The 20,644-nt window shown below is 44.3% G+C and overlaps 1 protein-coding gene across 20 annotated transcripts in view; it reads right to left on the bottom strand.

Annotated features, from left to right (window-relative positions):
* Positions 1 to 20,644, bottom strand: part of LOC100451130 (E1A-binding protein p400) — a 131,379-nt gene that overhangs the window by 67,396 nt on the left and 43,339 nt on the right. For all 20 annotated transcript variants that reach the window (XM_054528446.2, XM_054528442.2, XM_054528440.2 and 17 more), the window contains 8 exons: positions 18,832 to 18,921; positions 9,594 to 9,701; positions 8,488 to 8,678; positions 7,915 to 8,092; positions 3,193 to 3,329; positions 1,656 to 1,825; positions 1,178 to 1,352; positions 928 to 1,064 (listed from right to left, as the gene is read on the bottom strand). In XM_054528446.2, the coding sequence (XP_054384421.1) occupies positions 928 to 1,064; positions 1,178 to 1,352; positions 1,656 to 1,825; positions 3,193 to 3,329; positions 7,915 to 8,092; positions 8,488 to 8,678; positions 9,594 to 9,701; positions 18,832 to 18,921 (1,186 nt within the window). The remainder of the gene's footprint in view (positions 1 to 927; positions 1,065 to 1,177; positions 1,353 to 1,655; positions 1,826 to 3,192; positions 3,330 to 7,914; positions 8,093 to 8,487; positions 8,679 to 9,593; positions 9,702 to 18,831; positions 18,922 to 20,644) is intronic.

Genomic DNA, 20,644 nt, shown 5'->3' with positions numbered 1-20,644 from the left:
ACTCACAGGATCGCCTGGCATCTGCTCCCGCCACAGCACCTCATCAGGGTCCCCACGTCATCTCCCCACAAGGAGGGCAGCACATGAGCATGTGGCTGGGGGAGGAGTGGGGTCACCTGGTCCAGTGTGTCTGACTGTGCCTGTGAGGGACACTGAGGTGGCACAGGGTGGGGGTAACCCTGCAGCACTGCCTCATGGCCACGCCCCCAGCAGAGAGTGAGGTGTGATGACTAAGCACAGATAAATTTCAAATCCTCCAAAACTTGATTTCCAGGGTTTTTTGTGTTTCTTTCATCTAAACTCAGGAAAATGGAAAGCCTCACAGACCAAAACCATGCACATCTGAAGACCTCGGAGAGGGTCAAGGGGGGCCCCACACTCTGTGTCAACTCAAAGGGCACAGCTTCTGGCACCAGCACGTCCCTGCCAGACAGAGGCACAGCGGCTGGCCATCACATGGTGTGCGTTGCGTGGTGCATTCCACCCCATGCAACGCACCAATCACTGTGCCACAGACACCAGCGTGCCACCTCCGGTGGGCCACAGCCGACCCAAGTCCTGGGGCCTCCAGCTGGCTGTGGGAAGGCGAGCTGCTCAATCACCATCCTTCCCGGATGAATGGAAACTAAAATTCACAGAATTCTCTGGGCAACACAGGGAGCAGCACCAGGACACCACCCTACACGTGGGCAGCTAAACAGAAGTGGGGCTTCTGAGACAGGAAGTGCAGCAGGACCAGCATGAGCCTGAAACAGCTGGAAACACCTGAGGCCGCACAGCCTGCTGCCCCCAGGAGGGTGCCTCGGCCTCCAGCTCCAGACACCCAATCCTTACAGAAAGGAGCTTTCTGCTGAGGCCACAGAAAGGGCCGTTGTCCCTCACAGGCAGGGACAGCGAAGGGGGCACATGCCCAGAGCCCACACTCACCCAGGTTGCAGGATAACGTCCTCGTATAAGGCTTTTTGTCGGTTAGAAAGGCGACACTTCAAAACATGCTCATATTTCTTTGTTAGTTGCTTTTCCACATCTCTCTTAGTTCTCCTCAAAATAAATGGCTGTGTCACCTGAAAATAAAAAACGGTTTACTGTTTTCTTTCCAAAAATGCTGCTGTAACACGTTTACAATAAGGCATACGTATGTTTAATTAATTAACTGAAATGGCAGAACCCAACCTACCCTGTGTAACCTTATGACCACCTTATGGTAGTAATCCTGGCTCTCTTCACTGGGGGCCCTCAGAGGGGAGCTCAGGTAGGGCCTGGAGATCCCTGGGACCAGGAAGTGCACCATGGTCCAGAGCTCCAGGAAGGTATTGTGCAGCGGCGAGTCGATCAGAAGCAGGCGTTGTTGGCTGCAAACAGGACAAGAGACAACACTGGAGTTCTACAGCTGGCTGCAGCAGCGTCTTCTCTGACAATGTGTGAGAAAAGGGACAGTGATTTGACACCGCAAATGTCAACGTGCCCATGCCTGAAAAGGGAGGCTGCACTGACCCAGATCTGGGGCTCTCTGGCCCACGTGCTGGGATGAAGATGAAAAGCAATTCTCTAGCTCAAAGGCCATTGTTTGTGTCTGCAATTATGCAGATTTCTTCAAGAGAATCTTCTACATCAACAGCAAAGAACACTCAATGACAAGCGCATAACACACAGACCTCTGCAGGGTGAAAACCGCTTCCCAGTGCCTCTCGGTCATGCCCTTCACACGCTGCATCTCATCAATGACCAGGCACTTCCAGCGCACTCGTGTGAAGGCGGTGAAGCCCCGGAAGAACTGAGTGTAGGACGTGATGCAGACGTGGAAGCTGTTGGGTTCGGCCCACTCCTGCAGCACAGAGAGGATGGCTTAGTGCCTTCACACTCCACTGTCTTTCAAAATCACCTTGAGGACACACACTTCCCAAAGCTCACCACCCAGTGACTCTGTTCCCACCTATAATTTTACTCGCTTTTTTAAATAACTTGCTATTACCGCACAAAAAATGGCTGTGTTTTTATCTCTACCTCTAGGGGTCTAAAGCAGTTTCGTTGACAAATTAAGAAGCTATTTTGCAGGCGCTGACAATTACCATTTAGAAAATACTGAGATTATGGCAGAGGATCCTGAAGCAGGGCGAGCTCTTCTAGTATCTAATCAAAACAAGGGGAAGTGTGCTCAGAAAAATAAGAGATGCCAACATCTGTATTGCAACTGACTGCATTATACGTTTTTTAAAAACAAACTAAAAGCCAGACATAGTACTATGGGCTTGAATGTGTTCCCTCCAAACTCATGTTGAAATCTAATGCCCATGGTGGTAGCATTAAGAAGTGGACACTTCCCTGCTCTCAAGGAAGAACTTGTGCAGTATGAAAGGGCTGGAGGGAACCAGCTTGGACCCTTTTGCCCTTCCATCCCTTCCGCCATGTCCCCTCCAAAATGTGCAGCAGCAAGGCCCTATCTGAGAAGCGGAAACCAGGTCCTCACCAGACACTAAATCTGCTGGCATCTGGATCTTGGACTTCACAGCCTCCAGAACTGTGAGAAATAAATTTCTATACTTATAAATTACCCAGTCTTTGGTATTTTGTAATAGCACCAAAAACAGACTACAATAGTAAAAAAGAAAATACTACTGAAAGCTCACTTTTTCAGTATACACTACTCAACACAATGATGTCTAATGGTCCAAAATGTTCTACTCAGTGGAAAACTGTGATGAATCTACCTTCAGTGACCTAGTACTAGAAACTATAGGGCAGACAAAAATCTTTAACAAGTTAAAATTTGTTCCAGAAACATTATCTATTAGGCATGTTTTGGAAATGGTTCTATGGGTTTTAAATTCAGAGCTGGGAGCACCCAGCTTCTCCTCTGTGCCTGTGGAAGCCAGCAGGGCCTCCAGGGGGAAAGTGTTGCACTGCCCCAGAGAATACCATTTCCGGAGGAAACTGCCTCACTTTCTGGGCAGTGACATTGAGCTCTGTGCACACCTGGGCCTGCGAGTGCGTGGCCCTCCTCACAAGGAACGGCCAGGCCGATGTGGTATTGCCTATGCTTTCAAGGGGAACAACATAAAGGTCTGTTAACTCATGAATGAGTGATCTTTAATAATTCCATGAATAAGCATGTCTTCACATTTTTTAATGTGTCTTTTATAAAAATTAACATGGCTTTCTGTTTAGCTTTATTTTATGTTTAAAAAAAAATACCTGTCTCTTTGCTTTGAGTTCTCTGTGGCTGCCAATATATGAGAGGATTTTGAGTCCGGGACACCAACGTTTCAATTCGAGCTCCCACTTGAGTATGTTACAACTTCTCACAACAACAAGATGGGGGCCCCAATTACCTACAAAGCAAAAAACAGAATTTTCCACATCAAAGTATCTGTCATGTCCAGGCACCTAGCACAGTGTCTGACCAGAGACGCTTCATCAGTATGAGTATGTGTCACATGAGCCACCGCACGACTGAGGCAGACTTGGGGGGGAACAAGTTTATTCATCTGGAGCCAGCACACTGCCCAGAAGCTGCTCCTTGGCCCCCAGGGCGCTGCTGCACAAGCACCAAGCCTGGACCAGAGGAGGCCTCAGTAGACACACATTGAATGAGCAGTTCCAAGAAGACACTGGTGTTCATTCAAACCACAGAGAACCCCTCCAAGAGCCCAGGAGGAATGAGTAACACTCAGAAAGTGGACTCACAGACTAAGAGCCCCAGACCCTGCTCAAGTCCTTCCCACAAGCCAGGCACCCATGAAGCAGGCGTCTAAATTGTGTTTTGCTAGCCAAGGGCTTGTGTCCATTACTGCTTCCCAAGCTTTAGTCAGGGCACATCCAAACCATCCTAAAATACGTTGTTTCAAATTTCATTCTTCAGAAAACTATGAGTTTTTTTTTAAGATGGAGTTTTGCTCTTGTCACTCAAGCTGGAGTCCAACAGCACAATCTCGGCTCACTGTAACCTCTGCCTCCCACGTTCAAGCAATTCTCCTGCCTCAGCCTCCTGTCTAGCTGGGATTACAGGCACACGCCACCATGCCCAGCTAATTTTTGTATTTTTAGTAGAGACAGGGTGTCACCATGTTGGCCAGGCTGATCTCAAACTCCTGACCTCAGGTGACCCGTCTGCCTCGGCCTCCCAGTGTGCTGGGATTAGAGGCGTGAGCCACTGAGCCTGGCGAGAAAACTAAGGTTTTTAAAGATTATTAGAGGAATACATACAAATTTCAACTTCTGTGCTATAAATGTAACATAAACCAAGTTACAAGACAGACTTAGCAGACGTTAAACAAATATTTACAACACATCCATCTACGGCCATTACTGCTAATATGCAAAGCATTCCTGCTGATCCTGGAAAAGAATCACCCAATAGAAAAATAAACAAAGGATATGAACAGAAATGTCACAAAGAAAAAAATAGAACAATAAACTCTTTAAAAGACACAACCGGCTGGGCGCAGTGGCTCACGCCTGTAATCACAGCACTTTCGGAGGCTGAGGCAGGCAGATCAGGAGGTCCGAAGTTCAAGACCGGCCTGACCAATATGGTGAAACCCTGTCTCTACTAAAAATACAAAAATTAGCTGGGCGTGGTGGCGTGTGCCTGTAATCCCAGCTACTCAGGAGGCTGAGGAAGGAGAATCGCTTGAACCCGGAGGCAGAGGTTGCAGTGAGCTGAGATCATGCCACTGCAATCCAACCAGCCTGGGCAACAGAGCAAAGCTCTGTCTAAAAAAAAAAAAAAGACACAATCTCAGGAGTAAGCAAACACAAATCAAATCAAATCCAGATAATATTTTAACCCCCAGTGAAAAACAAGATTTAAAAAATAAATAAAAAAGAAAAGCTGGCTAGGCACGGTGGCTCACAGCTGTAATCTCTCTAATCCCAGCACTTTGGGAAGCCAAGGCAGGAGGATCTTTTGAGGCCAGGAGTTCGAGATCAGCCTGGGTAACATAGTAAGACCTCATCTCTCCAAAAAAAATAAAAATTAGCCAGGCGTGGTGGCATATACCTGTATTCCCAGCTATTTGGGAAGCTGAGGCAGGAGGGTTGATCACTGGAGCCCAGGAGGCTAAAGCTGCAGTGAGCCATGATCACATCACTGCTCTCTAGCCTGAGCAGACACCTGTACCAACACCTGCACTGATGCAGACCACACATTAAGGCAAAGCCACATCAGCTCCCTGGGCCTGTTAGACCTCTATCGTGGCTGACCGCAATCTTTCTGTCCTCATCCCCCACCGTCCCCTCACACCCTCTCGCCCTCACACTGGCCTCAGTGCTGTTCCTGGATGTCAGCTGCACTTGCAGCCCCCACCCCCACTGCCCCATCTCCCTGAGACCTTGCTCCAGCTGGCCAGGCTCCTGTCACTATGCTGGGTCATCAGCCCATTTCAAGGATCATCTGTACCAGTGTGGGGTTCCTGAAATCAGGGCTGCACCCTCAGGGCCTAGAAAAGCGCCTGGGGTCTGTGACAGTCATCAGGTAAGGAGCAGATGAATGAACGCTGACTGATTCACTCATCTGTTCAACTGACAAAACACAATCCCCTAGTTTTAGAAGCATAGGCTACTTCCAGGCCAGGCACGATGGCTCATGCCTGTAATCCCACCACTTTGGGCAGCCAAGGCAGGCAGATCGCTTGAGCCCAGCAGTTCAAGACCAACCTGGCAACATGGCAAAACCCTATCTCTGCCAAAAATATAAAACTTAGCCAGTTTTTTGTTCAGTCACAGTGATCCTCCCACCTCAGCCTCCTAAGTAGCTCCTTAGGAGGCTGAGGTGGGAGGATCACTTGCACCTGGGAAGTCAGGGCTGTAGTGAGCCCTTATCATGCCACTGCACTCCAACCTGGGCAACAGCGCCTCAAAAAAAAAAAAAAAAAAAAAAAGGCTGGGCATGGTGTCTCACACCCGTAATCCCAGCACTTTGGGAGGCTGAGGTGGGTGGATCACTTGAGCTCAGGAGTTCCAGACCAGCCTGGACAACACGATGAAACCCTGTCTCTACCAAAAATACAAAAAAATTAGCCAGGCATAGTGACAAGCGTCTGTAGTCCCAGCTACTTGGGAGGCTGAGGCAGGAGGATCGCTTGAGCCCAGGAGACAGAGGGTGCAGTGAGCCAAGGGTGCACCAGTGCACTCTGGCCTGGGTGAAAGAGCAAGACTCTGTCTCAAAAAAAAAAAAAAGAAAGAAATAGGCTACTTCCAATATTTTTCTATTGTAAAAGTGAACACTCTTTTAACCTAAATAATAAAGTAGTAAGGCAAGGTAGCTTTTCCATCTTGAAGTAACTATGCATATGAATGTATGCTATAGCACTACATCTAAACTGTGTGACACGGGCCAAAGACAGAAACAAATAATGGAAGAAAATATGAAGCTCAGAAGTTGATCTGCTTATGCTTAAAAACTGATCATGAGATGCACCGAGTTTTTCAAAACAGAAGGCAAGGAAGACGTATTCAACAACAATGCTGTGGCAAACTATGCAAACAGCTTAGAGGGGAACTGTTAAGAAGAACCCTCAGGCCGGGTGCGGTGGCTCACGCCTGTAATCCCAGCACTTTGGAAGGCCAAGGCAGGCGGATCACCTGAGGTTGGAAGTTCGAGACCAGCTTGACCAACATGGAGAAACCCCATCTCTACTAAAAATACAAAATTAGCTGGGTGTGGTGGCGCATGCCTGTAATCCCAGCTACTTGGGAGGCTGAGGCTGGAGAATCGCTTGAACCCAGGAGGCGGAAGTTGCAGTGAGCCGAGATCATGCCATTACACCCCCAGCCTGGGCAACAAGAGTGAAACTCCATCTCAAAAAAAAAAAAAAAAAGAAAGAAAAAAAAGAACCCCCTCTGGAGGTGAAGGGACCCTCAGCCCTGCCTCTCTCTCCTTAAGCTACTTGGACTGAGACCCCCACCACAAGCCCACTGTGTTCCACTTCTTTCCACGCAGCCTTCAGTCAGAGCACCCATGGGGTCATCGCTTCCCTAAGCTGACCCTCCTAATTTAAACGTGTCCAGCTTTATGTTCAAAGCTCAAATGTAAAGACAAGGCCACATTCCCCTCTACTCTGCAGCAATAGCAAAGCCTACTTTAAGTCTGGAACATATAGTAGGACATTCCAAGATGTTTACTGAACTCTTCTCTTACAAGATCAAGAACAGTGAAACCTTGTCCTGTGTTAGAGACACAAGTCACACCTTCTTCTGCAGCTAGGCACAGAGCAGGAGACTAGGGTGGGCACCTGACCCAAAAGCCAAGAGAGGAAGGGGAATGAACAGGGAGCTGAAGACTGGAAACTCTGAAGACTGGAAAGGAGGCCAGAGGGCCTACGCAAGCTGTGTACCAGCTAGAAGTGTCAAGAGGGTGAAGAACCAGTTGGGGCTGCCATGCAGAGGCTGAGCCCACACAGTGTACCCAAGCCCATTCCCTAAGGAACCCGAGCAGTAGATTAGAAATGCTGCCCCACTGACAGGTGAAATCCAGCAAGAGGGACGAGAGGAGGCGTGGACATGATAACATGAAAAGGATACAGTGAGCCAAGATGCGTGCCACAAACCACCCCACATGGCTGAGAGCCCAACAGCGGGTTCATGCCAGTCTAGAAGCAGCATGGGAAGTGGACCACCTGCTCTGCTGCCCACACACTGCACAGTGACCTGACCCTGGAGTCACAAGGTTCAGTCATAGCCTGACAAGTCTCTGTATTGTATTAGATTTTCACTAATTGTTACTGGATGTTAACTGTGAACCAGTTTTTTATTCATTCATACAATGAATACTTCTGAGCCTCAATTTGCTCAGGTCAAAAGACAGGAGCAAAGAAATAGGTAAGATAGCCAAGTCCCCACACTCCCACCAAACACACTGGCCTACAGGTAAGTCCTAGCAAATAGGTATTGTTCAAAAAACTAGCAAACTCTTACCTTCGTTACAAGCTAGGTGGGCAAAAAAAGCAATGATCTGCACTGTTTTACCCAGCCCAGCTTCATCTGCCAATATGCCATTGAGATTCTTCCTGTAGAGTTTGGCCAGCCAGTCCAGGCCAATCTTCTGATAATCTCTGAGAGCCCCGTACAACAAAGACGGAGCATTAAACTTGACCTGCAGTGATGAGCAAATCAAAGAATGACTGCTCGTCAAAATAATCACCCAAACTTTTTCTCAAAACTGAAATCAACAGTCACATGATAAACCAATTAGAAAGCCACAAAAATGATCTACAGAAAACAGGAAGAGGAAGAATTGCTTCTTTTGGAGACCGAGTCTCGTTATGTCACCCAAGCTGGTCTTGAACACCTGAACATCTGGGCTTAAGCAATCCTCCTGCCTCACCCTCCTGAGTAGCTGGGACTACAGGCACGTGAAGAATTGCTTTTTCTGACAACTGCAGTTGGGATAGAGCATTTCACTGGGAAGAGGAAAAGCTTTTTTCATGGCTAAGCTATGTGCTCTGTCTCTCAAAGGCCCATCCCACACTTGAAAGCTCAGCACCTCACCGAGGTTGTGACCCGAGCACTGCCCTTCGGCAGGATGGCTTCAGCCACCGCAGTGACGTCCGCAATGTCCTTGGCGTTTGGCTTCCCGATATTCATCCTCTCGGCAGCTTTGAACTGATCCATGATGAAAAGCGAGTCGATGAGAACCAAGTCCTTGCGACTCTCTCTGTCGCCTGGGCAGTCATCTGCATCTGTAACGACAATAAAACAGAGAAGTGAGGGCCACTGAGAGGGCTTTATAAATCTAAACCTTTTTTTAAAACAGGAAAAAGTTTATAGAATCCAACTACTTCAAATACTGAATTAGGCAATAATTTTTTATTTGTAATCCAAAATATCTAACAATGCTACCTGGATAAATGGGAGAGAACTATCACGAAACTACCAAACCAAGGACCATTCTGGAAAGCCCTCCAAGAGTATAATTTGCCCCAAACAGTCCGGTATTTTGGAAAATGTCTCCATAGCAATTAGGAGCTGGTATCACAGAGAGATACATGTAGGTGTCTCAGGGTTTAGAGATCTCCCCTCTATCACTAAGAAAGAAAAAAGCAGAACCCTTTCCCAAATGTGGGAAACCGAGAGGAGACCAAACCGGCCACTCCTTCCTCTGGTCCTGCTGGCAGCGTGGGGTCTGGTAAGGCCTGACCTCCCCAGGGCTCCTGTGGGCATGCAGGTGTCTAACTGTCCCAACAACTGGAATGAGAGCAGGAAAGGCAGACCTTTTCTGGTATGCTCTGTGCATCTGTTTAGAAAGTCTAATACCAAGTAAAATAAACTACTCAAAACTGGTGTGTTAAACAAACACAGCACAGCCTGAATAAATATGATATCTAGGTCCATAAAACAATGATGTTTATAAATCTAGAGAAAAATATTTTTACATCCTTCACAACATGATCAAGTGCCCCAATAACTGTGCCAGGTTAATAAATTAAAAGCACGGAATTTAATAAAATTCTATTCAATATAAAGATACTTATTAAATATTTCTAATTTTTTATTTTATCAAACTAAAAGAAATGTTCTAAATCTTATTTTAAGTCTTTGTAAGTATTCCGGCTTCTGCTTTTAACCCTGAATTCTTCCAAAGGCTGGGAGCGCACCTTCCTCTCCGCTTGTGTCCTCCCCATCAGGCTTCGGCCGGGACCACTGAGAATTCGGCAGGAAGGCGCCTTCGTACAGCTTCATCAGGTCCAGGAGCGGCAGCTCAGCTGCAGAGGGTTGCGGGCAGAAGGGCTGTTACTTTATAACAACAACTGTCATTTAAATTGGGAAGGAGCAGCGGCCAGGAGAACCACGGTAAGGAGGGCAAGGGGCTTCCTCTCACATGTATTCCTTTTTCCAGCTTTAGATCACTCCTTGGAAAAAGATAATATTGTCTAAAAGCACACTTGTTTTTTCTAAAAACTAAAATGGTTGCCCATTACTGATAAAAGGTGTAAAATATTTTGTTGGGGGATGCAAGGGGAATGATGAGAAATTACTTAGTAGGTGCAACACACATTTGGGTCATGACATACCAGAGACCCAGACTTCGCCACTACACAGTACAGCCAGGAAACAGCACTGTACTTGTACCCCTGAAATGTATGCAAATTAAAAAAATATAAAATATTTTCTCTATAAAGATGAGAATCTTTGAAACTCAATTGTATTCACAAAAGATTTAAAATATCTGAAATAATCTAAATGAACAGTAACAGTACAGACTAATAAATAAAAATGTAAAAAATGAACACCATTGATTAGGAAATAACTGATGATATATAAAAATACAAAACATCAAATTAAGAAACAAAAAGCAAAAATGTTAAAAAGTATAATAAAACATAATTAAGCTTTTTTTTTATAAAACACTCACCCTAATTACTTAAAAAAAAAAATACCACACATTAATTAAATCCCCAATCACAGTGGGCAAAGGATATGAAGCTGTTACATACACAAAAGTATAAAGAGCAATAAAATGTTTTTTCATTAATCATCCCTGGAAATCAGTGCACAATTTGTTTAGTATCAAATTATCAACCATCTTAAAATCATAACACTGGGAAACTATTATGAATTAGATACTCTCATATGCTGCTGATAATGGCATAAACTGGCTGGATGTTTCTGGAAATCAACACGGAAAGCTGAAGGGCTTTGGAATCCAATGCCCTCAACCTCATCATTTCCCCCTTTAGTGAGTCTATCCAGAGGAATGACAGAAATGTGAACCCAGATTTCTGTTCAAAGAAGGTTCACACAGTGGTAGATCTAACAGGGGAAAACACTTTAGTTGGGCTGTGTACTTGTGATTTGTGAGCTTGTCTGCATCTGTATTTTATGTCAAAGACTGTTGAGCCAAAACAACAAATGCCATGGACAAGCACCCTACAAGGACCACGTTAAAGGCACTGTCTACTTGGGACTAGCAAAACACTTTTTGAATTCATTTGCTCAGGATGTTAAATATTCGCCACACTGGCTTGATGGACATAGACCTAATGGATCCCAGTGAAAGTAAGCGTTGGCTGTGGAATCCAGGTGGTGTGTCCATGGTGTTCCTAACAAGGTTCTTCACCTTTCCTGTCTGTCTGATGGTTCCAGAGCAAAATGCTGGGATGCACCACTACAGCATATGATGCTATATATAAGTAGGAAAAACAAGCCAAACCACCGGAAACTTCCAGTAACAAGATAATTCTGTAAGGTGTCTCAGAACAAACAATATACAGAAATCAGCCTCCACATATGGAAATGAGTTAGAAAATGAAATCGAAGAAAAAAAACCTGTTTAGACAGAAAATTAAATACAGTTGTCCCTCAGTATCCTTGAGGAGGTAGTTCCAAGGCCCCTTTTGATATCAAAATCCAAGGATGCTCAAGTCCCTTATATAAAGTAATGCATATTTGCACGCAACCTATACACATCCTCTCATGTATTTTAAATCATCTCTAGGTTACTTATAATACCTAATACAATGTGAATGCTATGTAAATAGTTGTTACACTATTTTTTTGGTATCTTTTTTGTAATTGTTGTACTGTTATTTTGGTTTATTTGGTTTGGGGGGTTTTTTTGGTTGGCTGTTTTTTAATTTTTTTTTAGAGATGGGGTCTTGCTACGTTGCCCAGGCTGAACTTGAACTCCTGGGCTCAAGTGATCATCCTGCCTCAGTCTCCCAAGCAGCCAGGATTACAGGCGTGAGCCACCACACCCAGCTGTGTTCTTATTTTTTACTGTTTTGCTTTGTTTTGTTTTTGGTAAATATTTTCTATCTGTAGTTGATCAAATTCATGGATTTGAAACCCATGGATATGAACAGCTAAATATACTTAGAATTAAACTTTCAAAAATGTACTACATCTCTGTGAAGAAAGCTCTGCGAGGTTCCTGAAGACCACGAAAGAAGCCTCGACCCAACGAGAGGCTCTGCTCATGGATTCAGCTCGACACCATAAAGACAATGGGATCCCCAGGAAGCCACCTCCTGGTGTTCACTCCTGGCCTCTCCCACACTGACCTGGCCTGACCGGCGTGACCACCATATGTGAGAATTATTGTAGGTGACTTCCAAGACTCAGCTACAAAAGATACTACAGTGTCTATCCTGCTCCCTCATGGATATTTGCTCTGGGACACCAGCCTCAGGTCAGGAGGACACTCAACCTGCCCTCAGCATGCAACCAGAGCCCATCAGCTGGCAGAATGAACCAGCCTGGAATGGCATCCTCCAGCCTGCCACATCAAGCCTTCTGAAAACCATCTTCACAGGAGACCTGCGCCACAACCACCCAGCAAGGCTGCTCCCAAACTCTGCCCCACAGAGAGTATACAGTGCTAATTTAACAGGATATCTAGTAAGTCAAGAATGCACACCATAATCAGATAGCCACTACAACAAGAATATAGAAAGCTAACAGAGAAGAGGAAATGAAATAATTTGTAAATACTTGCCTGATGCTTTAACCATAAAGAGATTTACTAAAGAACAGGTGAGAAAATACAAGATAAATTTTAAAATTAGGATAGATCTAGGCCCAATCATTAATAGAACAGGCTTAAATTTAATACAAATGTACTAAACACTCCAATTTAGAGACACAGGGATGTTAGAATAAACTGTAGGGCAGAGAAGACCAACTATATGCTGTTTACAAGAGACATGCTTTACAAAAGAACACAGATCAGAAGTTAACAGAAACTCTCTCTAGAGGAAATTCCCTCAGTGTCAGGCCTAAAGTAACTTCCACAATGAAGTTCCAATATGTGGGCAGCAAGCCATCCAGGTGCCGAGGCAAGAGACCGAGGACATGAGCTGTTCCAGTATAATAAAATATATAAAACAACAAGAGTTATACTAGATCTAGATCATAGACATGATTATATACGAATATCATTAATCATTAGTTTGTAGCAATTACTCTTTATTCCAATATTATAATAATCCTCGCCCTATAATCATAACCGAGGAAAAGCCAGGCCATACAGAGACAGGAGCTGAGGAGACATAGTGAGGAGTGACCAGAAGACAAGAGTGTGAGCCTTCTGTTATGCCCGGACAGGGCCACCAGAGGGCTCCTGGGTCTAGCGGTAACACCACCATCTGGGAAGACGCCCATTGCCAAGCGGACCGTGGTCTAGCGGTAGCCTCAGTGTCAAGGAAAAACACCCACTACTTAGCGGACCGGGAAAGGGAGTCTCCCTTTCCCAGGGGGAGTTTAGAGAAGACTCTACTCCTCCACCTCTTGTGGAGGGCCTGACTAATGTCAGGCCCACCCGCAGTTATCCGGAGGCCTAACCATCTCCCTGTGATGCTGTGCTTCAGTGGTCACGCTCCTAGTCTGCCTTCATGTTCCATCCTGTACACCTGGCTCTGCCTTTTAGATAACAGTAGCAAAATTAGTGAAAGTACTAGAAGTCTCTGATATGCAGAAATAATGGCATAAGCTGTCTCTCTCTCTCTCTCTCTCTGCCTTGGCTGCCAGGCAGGGGAGGGCCCCCTATCCAGTGGACACGTGACCCACGTGACCTTACCTATCATTGGAGATGGCTCACACTCTTTACCCTGCCCCTTTTGCTTTGTATCCAATAAATAACAGCACAGCCAGACATTCGGGGCCACTACCAGTCTCCGTGTCTTGGTGGTTGTGGTCCCCTGGGCCCAGCTGTCTTTTCTTGTATCTCTTTGTCTCGTGTCTTTATTTCCACAATCTCTCGTCTCCGCACACGGTGGGGAGAAACCCACAGACCCTGTGGGGCTGGTCCCTACACCAATAAACTGTCAAAAATCACAAAGTACACTAGGAAACAATGTACCACCAGCAGAAACCAGGACTCATAAGCGACAGCAAAATCAGACCTGCAAAAACGTCACTCATGCAATTATTAGGCAGAGATTATAAAATTTCATATTTGAAGAAATAAAAGAGACAACTGGAAGTCTGAATACAGAGCAAGAGATAATTTTAAAATTTCATGTAGGTTTTCTAAAAAACCATTGGGAATGTCTTAAAACAAACTGGTAACTGGAATTTAACACTTAATCAATGGGTTAACAAAAGACTAGGAAGAGCTTAAAAGAGAATTCATAAAATAGAAAACAGACGTGACAAAATTATCTAGACTCAAGTAAAAATGATGACGCAATAGGATAACAATTCTAAATCTATATATGCACATACTAACATAGTCTCAAAATACATAAAATGAAAACTGACAGAAACTTAAGGAGAAATAGGTATTCATTATCATAATGGAACATTTTAACATACTTCTCTCAGTAATTGATAGAGCAAGAAGGAAAAAATCAGTAAGGGTAAGAACTGGATAATGCAATCAACAAGTTCTACCTGGTGGACTCAGAGAGAGAACTGTACCATAATCTGATGAATGCATGTTGTTTTAAAGCATGTATGGAATGTTTATAAACTGGTCCATTCAAAACCTACCTCAACAAAATCCTGGTCAGTGAGAATCCCATAAATCTTCTGTCTGATCAAAATGCAATTAATGTAGAATAATAAAAAAAAAATTGAAAACCCTGTATTGTTTGGAAATTAAGAAACATCCTTCTAAATAACTCATGAGTCAATAAAATATATATATAGGGGAAATCAGAAAATGAAAATATTTAAAACTGAATAATAAACATGATATTCAGCTAAAGCAGTATTACAGAAAAATTCAGACCCTTAAATGTTTATATTAATGAGCCGATGAAAATTAGTAAGCTAGTCATCCAAGTTAAAAACTCAGAAAAAGATGTTTTTAAAAAAGAAATACTAAGAGCAGAAACAAAACAGAAAACAATATACAGGCACCAGGTAAAAAAAAAAAAAAAAAAGAAACTGACAAACTTTTGACAAGACTATTAAGAAAACAGAGAGGCATAAATACACAGCATTAGGGGAAAGAAGGGACATATATACAAACACAGCCAAGATCGGAAACACTGTAAGGAGAAATTATTGACAATGTATGCCAATAAATTTTAAAATTTAGATGAAATAAATTCCTAGAAAATCTGACTATCAAAATTGACTATGAAGAAAAGAAAAAGTCATATTCCTCAACTTAATGTATGAGGGCCGGGCGCAGTGGCTCATGCCTGTAACCCCAGCATTTTGGGAGGCTCAGGTGGGCAGATCACCTGAGGTCCGGAGTTGGGAGACCAGCCTGGGCAACACGGCAAAACCCTGTCTCTACTAAAAATATAAAAAATAGCCGGGCATGGTGGCTGGTGCCTGTAATCCTAGCTACTAAGGAGGCTGAGGCAGGAGAATTGCTTGAACCCAGGAGGCGGAGGTTGCAGTGAGCTGAGATCATGCCACTGCACTCCAGCCTCGGCGACAGAGCAAGACTCTGTCAAAACAAACAAACAAAGCATGCAATACCCATCTACAACAGAAACACTGAAGAATAGATACAAACTTCATTAATTTTATAAAAATATCTACAAGAACCCTATACACCATGTCCATTCATGAAACATTAACAGTATCATCATAGTCATCCTGAGAGCAGTAGTGAAGAGCACACCGTAGGACACGTCAGGCCAAGGCTTCCAGACACTGCAGATCCTCAGAACAACACTGGTTATCCCATTTACAACTGAGAAAAACACCACGGAGAGCTTAGACAACCTGACCGAGGCCGTGGGGTCAGTAGGCAACAAACATTAGGTTTGAACCATGCAGTTATGACTCAACACTCTAACGCTCTGCGTTTCTACTGAAAGTGCTCCCTCCCTTTCAAAGCAAGAACAAGCCAAAGTTGTCCACCATTAGCACGAACTCAACACTTCACTGAAAGTCCTATCTAGCACAAAATGGCAAGAAAAAGTAGTATAAAAGGAACAAGGATTATAAAGGAAAAACTCTTCAGTGAAGTACACAAAGACTTTGTATACAAGACTGTATACAAAGAATTAACAAACAGAGTTCAGAAAAGTTGCTGAGTATAGGAGAAATAAAATTGACTGTACTGACACATACCAGCAATATATTTAAAATATAATTTTAGAAAATATGCCATTTAGCACAACTTTTAAAAATATATAGTACCTAGAATTAAATCTAACAAAAGAGACACAATCATGAAATTTTATGGAAAGCTATTTAGGAAGACCTAAGTGAAGGGGAGAACTATATTTTGATCATAGACTGGAAAGGCTGAACTTCATAAAGACAGCAATTCTCACAAAACATCCATTAATGCAATTAAATTCTAATCAAAATTCCCAATAGGTTTTTCTGTGAAACTTGATGAGCTGATTCTAGCATGTTTCTGAAATAGTCCCCAAATAGACAAGATCCTCCTAACACAGAGCAAGGCAGAAGAACTTACCTAACCAGACATCAAGAACTATTATAAAGCTATCGTAAGAAAGACAGTGTGGTATCAGTACAGATTGGTACAAATTTGCCAATAAAAGAATAAAGATCCCAGAAAGAGCCATGCATAGAAGGAAACCTGTTTTATGTCTGAGCTGGCATTGAAGATCAGTGGGGAAAAGACAGGCTTTTCAATATGGCTTTCCAAATATGCATTTGGGGGAAAAAAAGGAAACTGCACTCATTTCACAACGTGAGAGTAAAAGCAGAAAAATTTTAGATGATATATCCTTGTGAACAAGATTGACAAATTCAACTACAGTAAGTCCTCACTAAACATCATCAATAGGTTGGTTCTTAGAAATTGTAACTTTGAGCAAAATGACGTATAGCTGATCGGTGGACAACTTGGGTTGGAACTGTGAGGGTCCTCTTCCATGCAGATTTTATCCACAGCAGGACCAACCCCTTCCCCTCCCCCTCACCCACTCCCTCCTCATCCTACTCAACGTGAAGATGACAAGGATGAAGACCTTTATATTCACTTCCACTTAATAAATAGTAAATGTATTTTCTCTTCCTTATTTTTTAACAACATTTTCTTTTCTCCAGCTTACTTTGTTGTAAGAATACAGTACATAATATTAAATACACATAACATACAAAATAGGCCAGGCACGATGGCTCACACCTGTAAACCCGGCACTTTGTGAAGCCAAAATGGGAGGCTCGCTTGAGCCCAGGAGTTTGAGACTAGCCTGAAATCCCGTATCTACAAAAAACACAAAAATCAGCTGGGCGTGGTAGTGTGCACCTATAGTCCCAGCTACTTGGGAGCCTGAGGTGGAAGGATCGTCTGAGCCCAAGAAGTCAAGGCTGCAGTGAGCTGTGATCCGCCACTCACTCCAGCCTAGGTGTCAGAGTGAGACTCTGTCTCAAAAAAAAAAAAAAAGAAAAAGAAAAAAACCACACAAAATATGTGTTCATCGACTGTTTCATGTTATTGATAAGGCTTCCAGTCAACAGTAGGCTATTAGTAAGTTTTGGAGAAGTCAAAAGCTATATGCAAATTTTCAACAGTGCAGGTGGTGGGGGCGGGTTGGCACTCCTAATCCCCACATTGTTCAAGGGTCAACTGTATAACAAAACCAATTTTTTTTTCCTCATGGCTATAATAAAACAACATTAATGTAACGCCATTTCACTTAAAGTTGCAGTTTCTAGTAACTTATTGACAACATTAAATGAGGACTTGCTGTATGCTGAAATTAAGAACGCCTTTCATTGAAAGGTACTGCAAAGAGTGAAAAGACACACCACCAACTGGGAAAATGTCACTGCAACACAGAACTGACCAAGAATTCATGTCCAGAATATATAAAGACCATCACCAACAAGTCAATAAGGAAAGAAAACTCAACACCAAAATGAGCCAAAATGAACAAAGGAAGAAACACGAAAAGATGCTTCACTTCGTCAGTTATCACAAAAGTGCAAATTAAAACCACAAGGAGATACCACTTTTTACCCCCAGAGTGGCAGACAACATCAGGAGTTCCTGAGATGTGTTATAGCAGTGAAAGAATGGCAATAAAACTAAATATATATATATATAATTTTTTTAAAAAAGAGTTCCTTCCTAGGCCGGGCGCAGTGGCTCATGCCTGTAATCCCAGCACTTTGGGAGGCCGAGGCGGGTGAATCATCAGGTCAGGAGATCCAGAACATCCTGGCTAACATGGTGAAACCCCGTCTCTACTAAAAAATACAAAAAATTAGCCGGGCGTGGTGGCGGGCGCCTGTAGTCCCAGCTACTCAGGAGGCTGAGGCAGGAGAATGGCGTGAACCCGGGAGGCGGAGCTTGCAGTGAGCCGAGATCACGCCACTGCACTCCAGCCTGGGTGACAGCGAGACTCCATCTCAAAAAAAAAAGAGTTCCTTCCTGAGATGTGGAGCTTGGCACACCCACTCTAAACAACAGTTACTCTCCTGCCCCTGAGCACAGGCAAGCCGGCAAGCCACTCATGCACACGTGCCTGGGGAATAGGAGAATGCTCACAGCAAACACAAGGACCAGGTGAATGGCCACCAACAGCACAAAAAATAGTTGGTGACATATTTACAAAAAGAATACGGCCTGGCAAAGACAATGAACGCATTGATAGCAACACCTAACGCTGTGGGTGAAACTCAGGACATCCAGGCTGAGTGGAGAGAGCAAGCCCGTCAAGCTGTGGTGGATTCATTCGTATGAAGTTCTCACACACTCAAGATGAACGGTACATTCAGGGAGACACACGCAGGTGGCAGGGAAGAAAGACACTCAGGGCAGTGTCCGACACACAACCCAGGAGGACCAGGACCTCCAGGTCAGGAGAGAGAGCAGCAGGAGGCACACACGGACTGTTTTCCATAAAACAGGCACTGCTGCTGTTACTCAATATATTATTATTCACATCTCACACGTTTTAAATGTTTCTTTGTACTTACTGAATGTTTAATACGGTAGCAACAGCCTACCTTCCTTGGCTAAATTAGAAAGTTCTGTTTGGTGGTCCACAACGCCTTCGTTTGCTTCCTCCTCTTCAATTGTTTCCTCTTCGTCGTCCACTAAAATGGTTATCAGCAAGCGTCACTGAGAGGCAACACCACTAGAATGTCTGTTACTCACTACACACTATAAGGCTTCGAAATTATTTTGCATAGCTATTACAGAAATTGAAACTGAGCTTTTAAACTTCTGAGGTTAAATTTAATTAAATGGGCAGGAAACTGGAGGCATATTTCCCCTTCCACTTCAGGCTGTGAATGACAGCCCTGGTTTTTCCACACATGGCATACCTTCTTCAGGCCAACATACGGAATGCTGTCAACCCTCCTACCTTCCTGCAGAGCCCCACTGTGGAAAGCCCACAAGCATGCCATCTGGGATCACCGTGAAGTCATCATCGCCCATCTCACGAGGCCCACCCACATCAGCCTAACACTCTCCTTGGCTCTCCTGTCCTCCACAATCACCAGCCCAAGCCCGCTCCGCCCTCTTCAGCCCTCCAGCCCTGAATCTCACGCCTCACTCACCATAGAGATCTTGGCTCCTGGCAGAGAAAAGAGCAGCTACCAGCCTCCCCACAGCCAAACTCCCTCTGTCCATGGACCCTCTCCCCACCTGGGGGCCTGCACCATCTCTCCTCTCAGCTGGCTCTTAACTTTTCTTCTCTCACGATCTAACGTAACATCTCTCCCTTCCCACCATCAAAACTCTTCCTCATTTCTTCACTACAAGACCCCCACTGCCCACCAAGAAGGCCTAGACACCTGACCCCAACCACACAAGTCGCTGGACCTCCAGGTGCTGCCTTTCCTGACTGTACTCGACACCCTGGCAGCTTGCGACAGGCCTGGCCATCCCCTTCTCTTGGAAACACTTTCTGCCATTCCTTCTGCCTTCTGACCACTTGGTTTCCAGAGTGGAGAGTTTTGGAAAAGAAAAGTAAAGACAACCTCGGGTGGTTAATTTGGCCTTCTCTGAGTTATCCTAAGACATCTTTAGGCATTAAACAGAAGTCAAATAAAAGTCTGTTTCAATACAGTTGAGCACCACATAATGACGTTTCTGCCAACAATGGACCGCATATGCAATGGGACCCTGTAAGACTGTAATACCGTATCTTTACACTACCTTTTCTGTGTCAAGATATGTTTAGATGCACAAATACCACTATATTCCAATTACCCACAGTATTCAGGAGAGTCACATGTGTGCAGGTTTGTAGCCGGAGGCACAGGCTGCACCATCTAGGTTTGCGTAAGTACTTTGTACGTTCACATAACAACAAAATTGTCCAGCAACGCATCTCTCAGAATATATCCCTGTTGTTAAGAAACACATGACTGTACACAAATGTGCTCCTGAGAATGTGAGAAAACAAGGAAAGTGGAGAGGTCAATCTACATAAAGCCGACTGCAGCTACCAGAGTGCAGGCCAGAGAAAAGGTGTTCCTCATGAAGAAATGACCTAATCCTTTCCAGGTAACAAGAAAGACACAAACCTACTGTACTCTGTTGTGCTTCTCTTGTCTGAAAGGCCAGAGTTCAATCCATCCCCAGTGCAGGATGGTACTATCTAGAATTCAGCACCAGGCCAGGTGTGGTGGCTCACACCTGTAATCCAGCACTTTGGGAGGCTGAGGCGGGTGGATTACCTGAGGTCAGGAGTTTGAGACCAGCCTGGCCAACATGGTGAAACCCCATCTCTACTAAAAATACAAAAATTAGCTGCGTAGTAGTCCGCACCTGTAGTCTCAGCTACTCAGGAGGCTGAGGCAAGAGAAT

Source organism: Pongo abelii, chromosome 10 (assembly GCF_028885655.2).
Source record: "Pongo abelii isolate AG06213 chromosome 10, NHGRI_mPonAbe1-v2.0_pri, whole genome shotgun sequence".
Classification (NCBI taxonomy): Eukaryota; Metazoa; Chordata; class Mammalia; order Primates; family Hominidae; genus Pongo; species Pongo abelii.
The sequence above is the reverse complement of the archived record's forward strand: the minus strand, read 5'-3'. Positions and strand labels throughout refer to the sequence as shown.